The sequence below is a fragment of the Schistocerca serialis genome, chromosome 9 (assembly GCF_023864345.2).
Source record: "Schistocerca serialis cubense isolate TAMUIC-IGC-003099 chromosome 9, iqSchSeri2.2, whole genome shotgun sequence".
Classification (NCBI taxonomy): Eukaryota; Metazoa; Arthropoda; class Insecta; order Orthoptera; family Acrididae; genus Schistocerca; species Schistocerca serialis.
Window position 1 is genome coordinate 211,308,761 of NC_064646.1, and position 19,379 is coordinate 211,328,139.

Genomic DNA, 19,379 nt, shown 5'->3' on the forward strand with positions numbered 1-19,379 from the left:
ATCAAAGTAATAATTACATTTTGTGTCTCACAACTACAAAATTAATGAAAATGTATGAAGCTGATGAGGTGCTTGACATTGTGAGTCATTCTGAGTACAAAAATAGATTAAGAAGACTGGATATAAAAGCTACTCTCATGAGAAAGTGAAAGTTCATGATATGAACTTTTGCTTTCTCGTGAGAGTACTCTTAGCGGGGCTCTTAATTTTCTTTTTTACGTCGTCAGCAGTTCACCTGGGCCATATCTCATGGCTCTCTCCAGTCTTCTTAATAAATTTTTGGTCTCGGGGTGCCTCACGTTGTAAAGCGCCTCATCAGCTTCATACATTTCTATTAATTTTATAGTTGACAGCACACACAAATTAAACTTCACAGCCATCTTTACAAACACACTACTGATGACAGAACACTGCAGCGAAGCTAGCACTCCAAGTGGTAACATTTCACATTGCAGTGAACAGAAGACAAGCTACTTTTATGGTCATATCTACAGCGAGGCCCTAGATTTGATAATATTTATTTGATGACAGGCGAGATTTGACAAAGTTCCCTATTACACCATCAAATTTCTTTGACATAAATATTTCACATATCAATTTTGACAAAGAAATATGGTAGTGTATTACCAGCGTTAGTTGTGAAGGGTTACCAAACACTGACTTCTAACAGCCAGAACTGCTTCTCTGGCACTTCTCTGGTATATTCGTGTGCAAAGGACCTTTCAAACTTCGCATGAAGGGCTCTCTTACAATTGAAAATGCGATGTTGATTAAAAATTATCAACTTCTGGCTTAACAGCAATTATGACCGACCAAACTTACGGAAAATATCTCATTCGAGAGGATCATTACTGCCTCTTTGGTATCTCTTGTCTGCCCTTGCAATGCATACAAAACCTCCAGTAAAAACATTCTCAAAATTAATTAATATCATTTCTAGCTGTAAGGGCTTTTTAATTTCTAATTAATCTATTTTTGCTGTGACGATGATAATTTATCAGCCCTGGTGAGTGAGAGATCACATGTGCGCCCACCCATGACATGCGGTAGGACAATGGCTTTAGTAGGAAGTGCCATACTATCAGGTCTGCTTGAGTATACTTTACACACCAGCTCAAAACTTGCTGCTGGGCCACTTCCATTCCTTACAATTTTATAGAGAAATTAAATTGGAAGAATTGGTCAGTGTGGCTTGCACTGCAGTGTTAGTTAATGAAACAAGTGCCTATGAAGAGTGGATATTCAAGTTAAAGGCCTGACCAGACGTGCAGTTTTAACTTGTCACAAAACATAGTCCAGTCATCAGTTACGCTGAATTCCTGCATAGTTTCATATTGCAGAAATAATGAGAAGTTCATAAGACCTGAACCACCCATGAATGCTTGCTTAAGACACATGTGTATTATTCATTATTAAGTTACTACAAAATGACATTGAGGCATTAGAATATGAAATATCAACTTCGAAGAAATAAAATGACACATTTGTAAAAGAAAAATTGTCCAGTGTGTGTAAAACCACCAAAGGAGACTATGAAAATGTATGTTCAGTCTTTAAAAACAGTAACATGTCCTCAGCTTCTGATGATGTCGCATGAAAACTATGGCCAAACCATAAATTTCCACTTGGAAAGCAGTACTCTCAGAATAGCAAGTCAACATAGTACAAAAGTAGATCTTAAGAAATAGGAAGTATTTAGGCATTATTTAAATGAAGATTCATGGAAGCAAATTTGTAGTCCAAGAAGCATATCTATGAAAATCAGTATATTTCAACAAAAATAATAAATTTTTGAAAATGTAATGTAATTTAAAAGATAAAAAATCTACTTGCAAAGTGACAGCAGGAGAAAAACATAAAAGTTAAGAAAATGTGGAAGCTATCAGAGCCAGTGGCTCCTCCTCCTGGCAGAATGGTAGAAGGAGAAGTAAGAACAGAGAAGGAAAGGGACTGGCAAGATTTAGGAAACGGGGAGTTATGAAAAAGTTGCCCAGAATCTTGCGTCAGGGGATCAGTCTGTCCTTCTCTTCACATCCAGTAAGTCTCATCTGACTCCCGGACGACTTTTCTGTAATTTTCCCTCTTTCCTAAACCTCAAGAGTCCTTTTCCTTCCTCCCTCTTCCTTCTCCCTGAACCTTCTGTCAGAAGGTGGAACTACTGGTCCGAAAGCTTGCTCATTCCCTAAATTTAATATATTCCTAGACATATTTAAACAGTTTGACAACTTTTCTACTTAAAATTAAAAAATTAAAAGTAGCTCACAGAAACATCTGGATCACTTTAGGAAAAAAAAAGTAAGAAAAGAAAAAAATCATATGCTCAGAAGCAATTCCTCCCTAGGGTTTCTAAAATGATAAATATTTTAGAAATTATAATGCAGTGCTAAGGGAAAATAAAAGGTGCCAAAATGTTGGAACAGTTAGCTTGATAAGAAATTCATAAAATGAAAGCTGTTTGGAATATAAAAAAGAACAGTAAAAATATTCAGTTACATGAAAATTCAAAACTTGCCAGCAGCCCAATAGGTTTAGCTAATGTGTGTAACAGTTGTCTTGTAACTGTGGCTTAAAATGTAACAGCCCATTTTTCATATGCTTTCGAAGCTAATTTGGATCTCTTGATTAACTGTTAAGTCATTGGGTAGGAACCATATATCTAATTTCACCTTTCGAGCTGTGTAGTGTGATTCTCAACAACTTCATGGCAAAATGTTGGCTAATATTATGTCCATCCAGTGGTAGGAACATATATCGTAGATTCATTTGATTGCAGTTACAACTTTTGATTTATAAACGATTGTTTAACAAAAGAAGTACCAAATATACCATATTTTATAATGCTCGAAACCTGTAACAATTCCGATTATCATGCTGTCAACTTGCTATGCTATTGTTTTACATAATGGCATCTAATTATTTTGTAATTACTGTAATTCACAATAAGAAACTAGTTGACAATGTAAACAAAGTGTTTATTTAGGCTACTGGATTATATATTGAAATTCTGTCTACACTAAAAAATAATGTACTCATATTTAGAGGAGGAAGCATGGTAGGAATACTTGGCATGATATAGTTTCAGTTCAGGTAACAAAAATGTAATCAGCATTGTTTATTTGCATAATTTCACGTATCTTTCCATGAAAATGACAGATATGTTTTTGACTTTGTATACTATTCCGTGTATTTCAGTTGTAACCTCAGACTGACAACATTTTCTATAATTTTGAACAACTTCTGTGGTTGTAATTAACAAAATTACTATATGCAACAATGTTCAAATTATTTTCTAGATTTTATAAGACCTGCGAGAAATCGCGCAGCAGAGCCAATACAATACCTGAAATTTTGACTTTTCACATTATTAGAGAATCACAGAGTTCTCTGGCCCATCATCACTTAAGAAATTTGCAGGAAGAATCAACTGCAACAGAACAACAAAAAGGAGTTAAGTTCTTGCCAACCGTTGGTGTTTTTTATCAAAATTACTCCTGTTCAACTTCAAGATATTACTTTTATGTGACAGTTATCATCCCCAGCAAGGTGGTTACACTGTAGGCTGAAATGCTCGTTGAGCAGACTATCGCTTATAAAAATTACACACATCTGAGGACAAAAATGAAATGACTACATAACACACAATTTCTCATGACTAGATGTACAGGAAGCACAGCATGAAATTAAACTACTAGAAACTAAATACTCCACAAAAATAGATTATATACAGGGCTATTACAAATGATTGAAGCGATTTCGTAAATTCACTGTAGCTCCATTCATTGACATATCGTCACGACACACTACAGATACGTAGAAAAACTCATAAAGTTTTGTTCGGCTGAAGCCGCATTTCAGGTTTCTGCCGCCAGAGCGCTCGAGAGTGCAGTGAGACAAAATGGCGACAGGAGCCGAGAAAGCATATGTCGTGCTTGAAATGCACTCACATCAGTCAGTCATAACAGTGCAACGACACTTCAGGAGGAAGTTCAACAAAGATCCACCAACTGCTAACTCCATTCGGTGATGGTATGCGCAGTTTAAAGTTTCTGGATGCCTCTGTACGGGGAAATCAACGGGTCGGCCTGCAGTGAGCGAAGAAACGGTTGAACGCGTGCGGGCAAGTTTCACGCGTAGCCCGCGGAAGTCGATGAATAAAGCAAGCAGGGAGATAAATGTGCCACAGCCGACGGTTTGGAAAATCTTACGGAAAAGGCTAAAGCAGAAGCCTTACCGTTTACAATTGCTACAAGCCCTGACACCTGATGACAAAGTCAAACGCTTTGAATTTTCGGCGCGGTTGCAACAGCCCATGGAAGAGGATGCGTTCAGTGCGAAACTTGTTTTCAGTCATGAAGCAACATTTTTTCTTAATGGTGAAGTGAACAGACACAATGTGCGAATCTGGGCGGTAGAGAATCCTCACGCATTCGTGCAGCAGATTCGCAATTCACCAAAAGTTAACGTGTTTTGTGGAATCTCACGGTTTAAAGGTTAAGGCCCCTTTTTCTGCTGCGAAAAAAATGTTACAGGACACGTGTATCTGGACATGCTGGAAAATTGGCTCATGCCACAACTGGAGACCGACAGCGCCGACTTCATCTTTCAACAGGATGGTGCTCCACCGCACTTCCATCATGAAGTTCGGCATTTCTTAAACAGGAGATTGGAAAACCGATGGATCGGTCGTGGTGGAGATCATGATCAGCAATTCATGTCATGGCCTCCACGCTCTCCCGACTTAACCCCATGCGATTTCTTTCTGTGGGGTTATGTGAAAGATTCAGTGTTTAAACCTCCTCTACCAAGAAAAGAGCCAGAACTGCGAGCTCGCATCAACGATGCTTTCGAACTCATTGATGGGGACATGCTGCACCGAGTGTGGGAGGAACTTGATTATTGGCTTGATGTCTGCCGAATCACTAAAGGGGCACATATCGAACATTTGTGAATGCCTAAAAAAACTTTTTGAGTTTTTGTATGTGTGTGCAAAGCATTGTGAAAATATCTCAAATAATAAAGTTATTGTAGAGCTGTGAAATCGCTTCAATCATTTGTAATAACCCTGTACAATATGTTTGTTTGTTGTTGTTGTGGTCTTCAGTCCTGAGACTGCTTTGATGCAGCTCTCCATGCTGTTCTATCCTGTGCAAGCTTCTTCATCTCCCAGTACCTACTGCAACCTACATCCTTCTGAATCTGCTTAGTGTATTCATCTCTTGGTCTCCCTCTACGATTTTTACCCTCCACGCTGCCCTCCAGTACTAAATTGGTGATCCCTTGATGCCTCAGAACATGTCCTACCAACCGATCCCTTCTTCTGGTCAAGTTGTGCCACAAACTTCTCTTCTCCCCAATCCTATTCAATACCTCCTCATTAGTTATGTGATCTACCCATCTAATCTTCAGCATTCTTCTGTAGCACCACATTTCGAAAGCTTCTATTCTCTTCCTGTCCGAACTATTTATTGTCCATGTTTCACTTCCATACAAGGCCACACCCCATACAAATACTTTCAGAAACGACTTCTTGACACTTAAATCTATACTCGATGTTAACAAATTTCTCTTCTTCAGAAATGCTTTCCTTGCCATTGCCAGTCTACATTTTATATCCTCTCTACTTTGACCATCATCAGTTATTTTGCTCCCCAAATAGCAAAACTCCTTTACTACTTTAAGTGTCTCATTTCCTAATCTAATTCCCTCAGCATCACCCGACTTAATTCGACTACATTCCATTATCCTTGTTTTGCTTTTGTTGATGTTCATCTTATATCCTCCATTCAAGACACTGTCCATTCCATTCAACTGCTCTTCCAAGTCTTTTGCTGTCTCTGACAGAATTACAATGTCATTGGCGAACTTCAAAGTTTTTATTTCTTCTCGATGGATTTTAATACCTACTCCGAATTTTTCTTTTGTTTCCTTTACTGCTTGCTCAATATACAGATTGAATAACATCGGGGAGAGGCTACAACCCTGTCTTACTCCCTTTCCAACAACTGCTTCCCTTTCATGTCCCTTGACTCTTATAACTGCCATCTGGTTTCTGTTCAAATTGTAAATAGCCTTTCGCTCCCTGTATTTTACCCCTGCCACCTTTAGAGTTTGAAAGAGAGTATTCCAGTCAACATTGTCAAAATCTTTCTCTAAGTCTACAAATGCTAGAAACGTAGGTTTGCCTTTCCTTAATCTTTCTTCTAAGATAAGTCGTAGTGTCAGTATTGCCTCACGTGTTCCAGTATTTCTACGGAATCCAAACTGATCTTCCCCGAGGTTGGCTTCTACTAGTTTTTCCATTCGTCTGTAAAGAATTCGTGTTATATATATACAATACGTGGTTATAAAAAATGTGCAGGCATAAACTGTGAAATCTTATAAACTCGTCCTTCTCTACTGGAATATTTCAGCTGCTTAAAATTTGTAATAGTGAAACTATCTCATAAAAAAGGAAGCTGGAAGGTAGTGGTAAATTATATGAGTTTTGTTGTTGTCACTCTTTCCAAACCACTTGAAAACATTTTTATAAAAGACTGTCAGATTTCTTATATAAGCAAAACTTATTAGTAGAATCCCAATGTGGATTTAGAAGGACTCATTCAACTCGAGCAACTGTTTTTCCTTTTCCTCATGAAGCACTGCAGGCATTAGATTGGATCATGTTTTGAGCATATTTCTGGATGTTCCAAAGGCTATTGATACATTCAGCCATGATAAGCTACTTAGGAGATAGGAAGTGTAGGTATAAGGTGAGCAGCACATGACGATTAAATCCTAGCCCCATCAAAGTAAATGGTGCAAGAGATGACACTTGAAGAAAATGTGGCAGTTAAACTCATCTATCAGCTCTATTAGCAATAGAACACAATGTGTCCCCCGGCTCCATATTGGCTCCTATCCTGTTTTTAATATATGTAAATGATTTCGAATAACATGTCAGCACCAGTTGCACTTTTTATTTTAAAAACCATGACTGATATGCCGTTGTGTGTCCTTTCAGGATACCTGACATACAGTGTAGCTAATGAGTAATGGCCTTAGTGGTTGAGACTGGTCACTGTCTGTAAAATAATAAGAAAAGTGCTACTAACACTGGCATTTGATTCAAAATCAATACTAATGTTGTGAAACCTGTGTCAACATGCTCCACATGCTGGACAAGAAATTAACATGTAAATTGCAGATTACTGTAATCTTATTAACAGTATATATGAAAGAAATATTGGAAGAAAACATCAAAACAGTAACGGAGAGAGTATTTTGAGGCAAATGGTTATTTATAAACTTGGAAAAAAACTGTTGCACTGGACATATTCACCACACAATACGACATGAGCTAATTCCTACATTGTACTGAACAAACAGTCAATCTTCAAAACAGATTGTAAAAATTTCTAGGTATATACATACAACAGAAAGTATTAATTAGGAAAATACTAAAAGTAATTCAAAGAATGTCATGCAGGCATCTATTTAGAGAAAGTAAAATTGTGTCATTTCCTTGTATGTACAAATTAAAAAATTTAATTATTATATAAGAGAAATTGAACAGTAGTGATCTTTGTACCTTCTGTAATGAATCCTTCATAGCTATTATAGAAGACAGACAAATTATGTATATGTTTAGCATACAAATCCAGCACTATTCGAAAAAGGCATAACTACTGTATAACATATTACCAAGCTACATAAACATAATTACAGATGAAGTTAAATTCTAATCTTCAGTGTAATAAATGAATGATTGTGTGGCATTGATAGCCGGGAGTCCTGACCTGGGAAATTTCGGTCGCAAGTCTTTTCCATTGAAACCACATTGGGCAACTTGCATATTGATGATGATGAAATAGTGATGACAACACAACACCCAGACCTGAGTGGAGTAAACCTCTGACGTAGCAGGGAATAGAACCTGGGCCCACTGCCTGGCAGTCAGACATGCTGACCAGTTTGCTAAAGAGGCAAACTCTTTAGTATAATATTGTATGATTGTGGAAGTGTATCTAGAAAACCAAAATTGTATTACCTTTTGTTGCTGTATTTCTAAAATGTTCTCAATAGTCATGGGAATAAGAGAAAATGTGGTATTATGTAATATTATTTTTAGTTGAAAAAAAATTGTTTTTTAGTGCAACGAATGTTTGTACCACTTAAGAACTGGTTCAATGTCCTCCAAATACCATAAAATAAATAAATTAATCCAGTCGTTTGATAATGTTCATGGTTGCCACAAGTTATGTAAATCAGGGAATTTCAAACATATAATGGAAATATCACAGAAATTTGGAAAAAAAAATAAACCCACTGGAAAAATCTCGTTTTGTCTCAGTAACATGAAATTGTTTGTTTACTGAGATGTCATGCTTCGTTGCTGCTGGGCTTAGCTGAGTACGTGTGACACTCTCTGACTCGTTCTTACTACTTCTCCCCTCCCCTTCCCTCCCCTCCCCTCAGCTTGCAGTCAGTGCTGCCACCACTACTTGCTGTTAGCCCAGCAGCTGCTGATGAGAGGCAGGGCGACATCAGGAGGGGTTTGTTTAGATGTGATTCTCAGAGCTTGTTGACACAGCAGCCAGAGACTAAGGTCGTGTGTGCGTGAGCTGTGTCTGAGTGAATGTGTATGCGCTCTCATTTTCTGACAAAGGCTATAGCCAAGAATTTAGTTGTGAGAGTGTGAGTGTCTTTTTTATGTGCCTGTCTGTATCTCATTGGTCGCCTTTACAGTGAGTTGCTACATATCCTCATTAGTATTGATTCTCAGAGTATTTGCACATGTTATTTGTTGTGTAGGTGATCAACGCGGTCTCGTTTCATCAACATGGTGTTTGTGACACATGAATAGCTGTTCACACGAGTGGACTTCTGTGACGGGCCAAAACCGCAGGCCATTTCTGTGGGTATCTCTAACAGATCGGACCTGCCAATATGAAGCCCATAGTTTCCCACTAATGTGCGGGCCCTGCCTGTCAGATCTAGTCTCACTGATCTGACCACAGGCTGGGTCTGTCTGTCTGTATGTGTGTGTGAGGCGTAATGTGGCGGATTTTCATGGTTTATCCATGGACCCAGGACTGTGGCGCTCCTCGGCAGGCCAGAGGCCACGAATTGCAACTGTCTCACCACAAGTACATTGTACAGTGTGGCATTTTATAGACATTTTATTTATTCTAGAACATTTTGGCACTTCAAAAGAAGTTTATATATTAGAAAGTTTGGATGATAAGAAGAAGAAAATTGTGGCTGTTACTGGCAGTTTGTACACTATTTACTCATGTATTTCTTGAAAGAAAAATCACACAGTACCTATAGAATAATAGACATAACACAGTGGGTAATAACCAACAATAACAGAGCTTAGTAGACCCAGCATTTTATTTGCAGCCACCTTCAGTGTTGGTTCACCCAACTCTTCCACATCTTATACATTTCTTTCAAGAGGCCTACTTTTTCTGAGATTATTTCTGAAAGCAGTGAAGGTATTTTAAATCTGTCTTGCGACTCCAACAAAATGTGTATTTTTTGTCACCAAATGTGTTTCTTTTTATTGAAATAAAATAACATCAGTGGTCTTAATTAGACATATATACCATTTGGCTTGCTGTCTCCATCTAAAAGCAGTTCATTACACAAGATGTTGATGTTAGTACTTAAGATTTTTGTTCACACGTTTAGAAATACAAAAGTCCTTATATTATTTTTTGTCAACTTATGTCTTCACTTACCCTGGAGATCTCAAAAAATGTTAGGGAAAAGTGCTAAAACTTGTCTTTAAATCAGGGAAATGTCAGGGAATTTCACATGGGGAAACTTGTGGCAACCCTGACATTAGTCTTTCATAAGCTTAGTTGGGGTGGATGAGAGTAGAGATACTGGTTCATTATTTGAGAGGAGGACAGTTAGGATTTACAGTACTGAGAGGAAAGTTCTGCCAATGATTACAGAAAAAAAACTCAAGTATCTTCATGAAAGAAATTTTTCTCCTATCCGTTCTCCAATTCAGTCCTCTGGGAACTTATGACTCAGTAGTCTGTGTCAGACCCAAAACAATGCTGCATTCAAGAGGAATCTGAATCTTTTCTTGTTATCATTGGCAGGGCTTTCCTCTCAGTAAATTTTTGCTATCTTTCTCTTGCCCAATGAATGATTATCTCTGCCCTCACTCAACTTAGATTTCCTCATTTCTACACATTCCCCTCCCTCCCTCTCTATCTTTGCATCCATTGCTTTCTTTCGTTATCACTAATGCTAACTTTTCCCTTTTACTTCCTTGCCCTTGTCTGTACAAGTTAACTACTTCTCTATTGTTGTCTCTATTTGACAAATATATTTTATTAGAGAAGTGTCCTTCCCAAAGGACTGATATTATAGTATTAATTATTTTCATTATCTGTCATTGATTTTCTATGCAAATCAGAGTTAACATTGTATAGAATGTCAGTGAAAATGAAAATGCTTGGGCAAGATTTGAGGAAGGGCCTGAAGCCCCTGATATTGTCAATCTTCCATCTTGCATTTTGCTGAAGAAATGGGGACGTCAACTAAATTACTATTTTTGCAGATAAAAATTATTTATTCTCTTTTTTTTAAATTAGTTCCAAACAGCCATATTTGATTATATTCATGTTTTATTAAGATTGATTTAGAAGCACCAATGACTAGTGCCTGATGATGATGCCACCAGAACTTTGAAATCAGTTGTAGTAAGTGAACTTCATCAAATATAGCTGTTTGGAATTAATTACAAAACAGAGAGACTAAATAGTTATTTTACACAACAACAATGTTGTCAGATTTATTAAATACAATCTACTTCAGTGGTGTTGAAACATGTTTCACTATTGAATGCAAATGACACATCACTGATACATTGAAAATAGAATTTTCCTCCTTAATCCTTGCAAGCATATCTTGTCATTTCTTACAAATTCTAATGATCATGTTCTAATGGTTAACAACAAGAGATTATTATTAGTAGTAGAACTCTACTATTTGGACATGGGCTGCCTTTCCTCCATCTTGTATCAATCCTGACATGGAGTTTTGAGAGATTTCTCCATTCTTGAATTACTTTTACATGTTAACCATTCCTCACTTTTACAGTCTTTCTTTGGAAGAAAGATTTATTTCTTTTGCTTTCTTGGAGAAATAAAATTTTAACAATATGGTGTCAGCAATGGTTTTCACTTTCTAACTGCTACTGTAACAGTTCCTATTTCATTGGTTTCTTAGTAGACTATCATGTTACTGATACTTTTACTATACTCTTGTAGGTGTCAGCTTTTGTGAAAGGCAAAGTGTTGCGCTTACATCCGATCAAGCACACAATGTACTGCAAAAGTTAAACTTGGAAGTCCCTTTGCTTGACCTTAGTTCATTATCATATATGTTGTGGCACCAGAAATAACACTACGGTGGAACTTTGATTTTTCATTCCCCGATCTTATGTTTTTTGCAATTCTACACCATAAATTCATAGTCCCTGTGAAAAACCCATAAGATCAATGTTGAAAATTCCATGATTATATGTTTTTCCCTAGTAAGGTTTACCTCGATTCTACATTCTTACATGATGTCTCTCTTGACTTCATCCCGTTTTCTTCCTATTGACGTGACTGAATGTGTTATATGTGGCACAAAAGACAGTCGGTTTGCACTGCGAGTGGTGATGGAGTTAAGGGATATTTTAGGCCATTGCGGAGAGGGGAGATGGGAGAGAGGAAACGCTGACATAATACATGATTGGCAATGCCAACAGAACTTGCAACATTTAGCTTCACCACATGATTATAATACAGCTACTGCTAGGTTGCGGCAGCAATGGAAAAACAGGACAGTCGAAGCAAAGTGTTCTGGACCAAGCAAATATGTGACAAAGGTGTCCAGCCACCCACTTTCCTTGTATGACTTATAAATCAGTCTCGTCTTTTTTAATGTATTTCTGATGAATGGTATTTAGCAACAAGAGTGATCATCAGCCTTTTAAATTCAAACACTGACTCTCAAAGAATATGCTCCCTCAGAATCAAGTAAAAGACCATTTCCAGCTAGTGAGCTCTTATTGGCTGGTGACTTGTTATGTCACCCAACAGCCAGCGCGACCTCCACACCACTCTGACACACATAGTAAGTTTACAGATCTTAGCCAATGAAACATTCAAAATTCTTAAAGCACTAGGTTATGAACAAGCACAGGAGCTATAAACCAAAGTCGGTTCAAGAATTTCTTCTCCTGCTAGGTAGCAGTTTTACCAACATGCGTAACATCAACTGACATAAGCAAATCGCAAGGACATAAACAAACAAAAAAGGAATTTCAAAATTTTATCTCCTATAATAGGCCCTTGTGACTGTAGGGTATGTAGTTGAAAAGACTATCACTTTTGCAATGATGTACGAGGTAACTGAGGCATTTCCCTACTCACTATTTGCCACAAATTATACTGTAAAACACACAGTTTTGACGGTTCTGTCATTCTCCTCAAAAACAGCAAAAATTTAAGAGTTCATATTGTGAAATAAAGTGTAAACTGTGAAATATGGTGGAAAAATGCTGGATTACATCATCTCCGATATTTGTAACATCTTGGGTGTTTGTTTTCCACTTGCAGTGTAACATGGTGACATCGCACTAATGCTGTGGCTTCTTGCATATAGAGCGATGAACCGCAAGCTTACTGGGTGGCTTGTTCTAAAGTGCAGCTGATGTGATCAGTTTATAGCAAACCCTCCACTACAGTGCATTCATTTACTTTCAGGAGTTCTCCCTGGAGTCTTGACAGAATCTGGAATGTATCGTGCCTCCACCGACTGCAGGCAACATAGGCTACTCCATTTGCTATGTGTGGCATGACAATTAAGAAGATGTTTTCAGTGAACATTTGTGTGATAACTTGTTCGTCTTTGTTGCAGTCCTCAATAGTTTTTAATGCATTGTGATGGCAGACAGATTGTTATAAATGTGATGGACTGCTGGGACAGAGAAACACTGAAATCACAGCAGGCTTAACTTTGTTATATTCATTGGTATAAGTAAGTACCACTTGTGAAGGAAAACTTGTGTGTTTACGCTACAACAAGAGACAAGTTTTAAGTGTAAATGGTGTGTGTTGGCAATACTGCGCAGAATGCTCCATTTTGACTACTCAGTACATTGAACAAGTAAATGTCTTCAAGCAATACACTGGAGGTCACTGTGCTCTCATCACCAGAGTGTGCTGTAGTGCTGCTGGCTACACAAGGAAAACACACACCTCCCACGTGTTAAGCTGCATCCACACTGCCACTGAAAACGTGTTTCAGTTGGAAATATTGTTTCCTGCAGTGTTTCACATCTGTTTCCAACTTTGCTGCCACAGATACAAGAAACAACCAGTTCTCAGTGTATTTGCATCATCGCAACACTATTTGTTGTATTGTTTTTGCATTGTCTGCCATGTCATGTCCCGAGAGGGAGCTGTAATATGTGGTGCTGCATTTTTAATACTTGAAGGTTCATGAAAACAAAATTGAAAGGCATCTCCATCTTTCTTTACATTTTGTTTATCATGACTTTTGGCCTGCAGGCCATGCAGCCATTTTTCAGTGTTTTGGAGTTTTACAGAAGGTGGTTGTGTTTATCAAAGAATTTCGTAATTGGTTTTAAAACTATGGTAATATTTTGATGAGGGAGAGTTTGTATAGAAGTTGGTAATGGTTGATAACATCACATTAGTTACTGATTGAAATCAATTTGTTGGTTTGCATACACTCATTGTCATTGGTGAGGGAAAACATACTATAGAAGAACTGGTGGGGAAACTTGCTCATGTAGGAACTGAATACGGAAGACAGTTGTAATTTCCATAATTTCACTCAGATGTCATCTAATGATTCGGAATTTCTGGCAAATATGTTATCAACCTTTCTTAAAAATAGACAGAAATTTCAGCAAGCAGTTACAACTAGACATGCTGCTAATCTTAGTTTTTTGGCAACATGAGTTTCATTCCAGAGCCTTGAGTATTCATTTCGCATTTCAAAGCAAGATATGACAAACGACCTTATTTTCTTTTCTACACAGTCTTTGTCAGTATTCTACCAAATGTAGCAGCAGTTCTCTGCAGAGGGTCTTGTGTTTTGTTGCTTTTCTTGTACTGCTTGCTTCATGTATTCCACAAGCAGCCCTTAGCCTTGTACAATGACAACAACTCAATGGCTTGCAGTCTCGTTCACTGCATAACCCCCGTCCCCTGGAAAAACTTAACACAGCAAGGGAAAATAAAAAACCTAACAACTCTTTATAACAGACTACACAGTGCGACATATAAATATGCACCAGCACTGTACAGCAGTGACATGCGGTAGCTCACCTGAAACATTTTTTCCTTTGATCTACACCAACACTGTTACGGACATATGTTTTCATTCATGGAAACATGTTTCCACATCAAGTTACCTGAAACATGTTTCATAAATGTGTTTCAAGTTCAGTGTGTATGCGGCTTTAGAGTCTAGTGCCTTTCACCGTTTTTGGTTTAATTCACCATGTTCATAAATTTTTGCTTTTTTGTAGGTGAGCACAAAGAAAAGATCTCACAGAAATGCATGTTTTGACATATAATTTGTTGTTGTAGCATGTTGGAAAATAGCTGTTGCCTTATACCTAGACACCAATTTCAATTTTTTGATGAGTTTTTACTTGCTGTTACACACCTGTGGTTTTTCAAGAACTGATGAAATTCATTGCCATGAATTATTGTATAAACATTGTATTGTACATTTAATTTCCTTCGCTTATACATATTTCATTCAGTGTATTGGTGAGGATTACAATTTTTAATTTTGTATGACAACTACATATGTTTTTGCTTGTATTTTCCATTAAATAGGGATTGTGCATAGCTTATAACAACACATTTTTATTGTGACAATCACACACTTATCATTGTTATTTGTCTGTATGGCAGAAGCCTTTTGTGATTTTTCTAACGCAGTTGTTCCTGGATGAACCGTGTAATCTAATTCAGATTGAAAGCCCTAAAGTAAAAACAGCAATATATGAACCAGAAAAGAAACTTTGTGTTACTAGTGTATGATACAAGAAAAACTGGAATCTGGCTGCCAGAAATATTAAAGAATGTGGAATTTGTTAGATCATGGAATTCCTTCTCCAACTGAGATAGTGCCCTGTCTCTAGTAGTTTTTGTGTTCACTGGACAGTAAACTCTACTCTTAGTTCCTTCAGTGTCCTTCTGTTTTACACTCTCTCTCTCCCACTCCCTGTTTCTTTCATTTTCCTGTATACTGACAAAAGAACAAATTCAGAGTGTCAGCTAGAAGAAATGTAAATGTAATGTTCTAATACACATGTATGTGCAAATAATTCATGTGTTTTATCCTCAACATGTTTGAAAAGAGGTTTCGAGCACCTACTGTATTTGATTATCTGCTACATGCTTTCTCAGTATGGTTTGTATGATTGTATATTTTACTATTACTGTTGTTTGGGTTCTGCCTAACATTTTCCAACATTGTATTAATTTCTTTGATAGCTGTGCTGTACATTAAACAAGGTATTTAAATTGTTACCTGTTATGTACTAGAGCCAACAGGTGTATGTAGCTTGTCTCACATTAGAAGTTAATTTGCTTTCATAACAGATCACTCGGTACCGTAATCGATCTGGTGTGAAGAAGATGGTTGAGAGTTGCAAACGAGAAGGCTTCTCAGATCTGATAGTAATCAATGAGGATCAGCGGCAGCCAAATGGCCTACTGGTTGTTCACTTACCAGATGGCCCAACTGCAAATTTCAAGCTTAGCAATGTAAAGCTAACCACAGACCTCAAGCGCAACTATAAGGAAATATCACAGCATAAGCCAGAAGTAAGTCACACTTTGTAAAATTCTTACATTAATATTGACTAAAATAATCAATGTTTGCATGTATATGATAACTGGATGGATAAAAATATACTCCAAGCAGCAGTGGGAGAAAACACATTTAAAAGTTATAGAAATGTGCAAGCTTTCAGACCCACTGGGTCTTTCTTCTTACAGAATAGTTGAAGGGGAAGGAAGAGGAATGAAGGAAAAGAACTGGTGAGGTTTAGGAAAGGGGGAGGGATATGCAAAAGTCACCCAGAATCCTGGGTCAGGGGAGACGTACCAGATGGAATGGGAAGGAAAAACCGACTATTGGAGACTGCACCGAATGAGATTTGAAATACTCACATGAGTATACATTTCCAAAACTGTTACACTCGTTTTTTCATCAGTTGCTTGGTGAGTAGATTTCTTATCTATCCAATTATATCACATTTGGTCACCATTGTGTTTAACACCCACATGCTACATTTATTTCTGTAAATATCAGTCGATGCACTTTCTGCTAACATATCAATATGTGAGAGAGAGAGAGAGAGAGAGAGAGTGTGGGGGGGGGGGGGGGGGTAAGGAGTGTGACAGGGGAAACAAATCATCTCTCTCGTCACTCTTAAGTCAGATGGGTAAATATGAAAGAAAAGTAGTTTCCATGAATTAGGGGATGAGGCACTAAAACTAGTAAAAGAGTTTTGCTATTTGAGCAGCAAAATAACTGATAGCTGAAGTAGAGAGAATATAAATGGAGACTGGTAACAACAAGATAAAGTATTTTCTGAAGAAGAGAAATTTGTAGCATTGAATATAAATTTAAGTGTTGGAAAGTCTTCTTTGAAGATATTTTGTCGAAAGTGTAGCCTTGAATGGAAGTGAAGTGGGGACAGTAAATAGAATTCAGACAACAAGAAAGTACAAGCTATTGAAATGTTGTACTGCTGGAAAATGCTAAAGATTAGATAGTAGATTGAATCACTACTGAGAGGTTAATGAACTGGTTCGGGGGAAAAAAGAAATTTATGGTACAACCTACTACAAGAAGGAATTGGTTGATAGGACACATCGTGAGGAATCAAGGAATCGTCAGTTTGGTAATGGAGGTAAGTGTGGGATTGGTAAGAATTGTTGTGGGAGACAAATGCTCAAATACAGTAAGAGGTTGAAACAGATGTAGGTTGCAGTTGCTTATGATAGACTAGTGTGGGGAGATGCATTGGACCACGTTCAGACTGAATAAAACTACAACAAAGACACAAGAGAGAAACTGTGAACAGGAAAAAGAAATAATGTAAAGGTAAGGTAGAAGTGGGAGAAAAGTCAAAGAAAATAATAGATCAGTGAGGTTGACAGAGTATAATGAAAAATGGAAGACAGGAGTAGCAAGGTAAGCTCATAGAGTGAGAAATATGCAAAGGGCAAGGTAAAAGTGCAAAGAGGCAGAGATGTATAGTTTGGACAAGAGTAGAATGCTCTACACGTACTGATCAACTTGTATTTTTCTCTCATTAGCTTCCTTTCCTTTGCTTGCTACTTTTAACAGTTACCTATCTCTGTGTTGACTGTATTGTGTGGTGACTTGCAGGTAATACTGAACAATTTCACCACTCGCCTGGGCCACACTGTTGCCAACATTCTGGGTGTGCTATTCAATCCAGACCCTGAATTCAAAGGCAGGCGTGTCGTCACTTTTCACAACCAGAGAGACTACATTTTCTTTCGGCACCACATGTACCAGTACAAGTCTGCCCAGAAGGTGTCCCTACGTGAATTAGGTCCCCGTTTCACTCTACGACTACGGTGGTTGCAGCATGGCACCTTCGACACGAAGACCGGAGAGTTTGAGTGGGACAAGACTGGTCGCCGGCACACATTGGAGGCTTCAAGGAGGAAGTTTTACCTGTAATTGGATGCCATCTTTTGTGCTGAAATGACAGTATGTGTGCGGAGGATACTGGCAATGTTCGCACAGCAGGATAGAAATTTACACTATCGGTGAAATAGTGTAAAGTGTTTATCACATATTATATGTAAAGCAAGATTTCCTATGTGAAACCATTACAAAGAATTAGAGCTCAGGAGAATAAAAACTGAATGTATGGATATTAACCCTGATATAAAATAAATTGTCAGTGACTGTTTCCTATGTTGTTACCTTCAAATTGAAAACACTTGTGCTTTTGAGAAAGCTGCTCCAGGTTTCAAAGCTGGACTTAACAGGTATAATTATTTCTTTTTGCTGCAGTTTTTGCGAGACTAAGAACTTAAGGTAAGCCTTTTTGTAGGTTAAAAATGATGTCACAAGTGCACTTAACATTGAAACTTTCTGCTAGATTACAACTGGGTGCCAGGCCAGGACTTGAATCGAGGGACATTTGCCTTCTGTGGGTAAGTGCTTTACCAACTGAGCTACCCAAGCATGACTCATTCTCACAGCTTTTATTATGCCAGCAGCTCATCACCTACTGTCCAAACTTTACAAAAGTTCTCCCGCAAATCTTGCAGAACAGCACTCCTGGAAGGAAGGATATTGTGGAGACATGGCTTAGCCACGACCTGGGGGATAATTTCCAGGATGAATTTTCATTGTGTGCTGATCTAAAACTTTTTGGGAGGTTAAAACGGGTTACGAGTCGTGCTCTGTAGCTCAGTTGATAGGGCACTTACCCGTGAAAGGGAAAGAGCCTTGGTTTGGCTTCCAATCTGGCACACAGTTTTAATATTCCAGGAAGTTTAATATCAACAAACACACTGCTGCAGAGTGAAAATCCATTCTGGTACTCAATATTGCTACAGGTGTAATCTTGAACAAAGATGGACAAGTTGGGGCTCGTTCCAGGTATCACACATGATGCGCTCTTGGGCAACCAAGGATCATTCAGAGGGTTTCAGGACATTCACTTGAACGCTGTTGTTTTAAACTTCCGGCTTTATTATAACAAGTTATTTAGTAAATTGTTGCATTTTTTTGTGAAAAGTCACTGCTTCTGACAGTGGTAAGCAATAAATACTGATGGGCTGATGAATATGATTGTCTTCTTTCTATGGGATCTTAGAGACTAAGCCTGGAGTTGCAGAGTTTTCCTCATCCTTGACACACATTTGTTCTGGTGGGGATGGGCTGTGTAGCATTGCTTATCTTCAGGAGATGCCATTGGTTCCTAGCATTGCAATTGTTAGTTTCTGTTTTCCACCACAGTTGCTCGAAGTGCTAAATACCTTTCCAAACATTGTGATGCCATACTTGGCGATTAAGTGCAGTAGATTCCCCATTATCAGTTGCAGTTTGACAACTTTTCATGTTTTCCCTTAGTAAATCTTTGTCTCATTTCTGTAGTCTTCCTAGTTTTCTTTGACCCCTTTAGCTGGGGATACATAATTTGTTTCAGTAGACAGGATTCAGGCATACTCTGGTGATTAAGGGTGGCAGTGTGGTACTAGTGTACAAGACTGACACTCCCCCTTGGCTATCAAACTTACTTGGAGTTGCTTCGCTGATCTTCTTTTGAGGATAGCCGGCTGCAA

General features: G+C 38.0%; 1 protein-coding gene across 3 annotated transcripts in view; it reads left to right on the forward strand.

Annotated features, from left to right (window-relative positions):
* LOC126418690 (probable ribosome production factor 1) overlaps nt 1-17,970 on the forward strand; it is a 55,660-nt gene extending 37,690 nt beyond the window's left edge. For all 3 annotated transcript variants that reach the window (XM_050085586.1, XM_050085587.1, XM_050085588.1), the window contains exons 4-5: nt 15,639-15,863; nt 17,440-17,970. In XM_050085586.1, the coding sequence (XP_049941543.1) occupies nt 15,639-15,863; nt 17,440-17,760 (546 nt within the window). In that variant the 3' untranslated portion in view covers nt 17,761-17,970. The remainder of the gene's footprint in view (nt 1-15,638; nt 15,864-17,439) is intronic.
* The last annotated feature ends 1,409 nt before the right edge of the window (nt 17,971-19,379 follow it).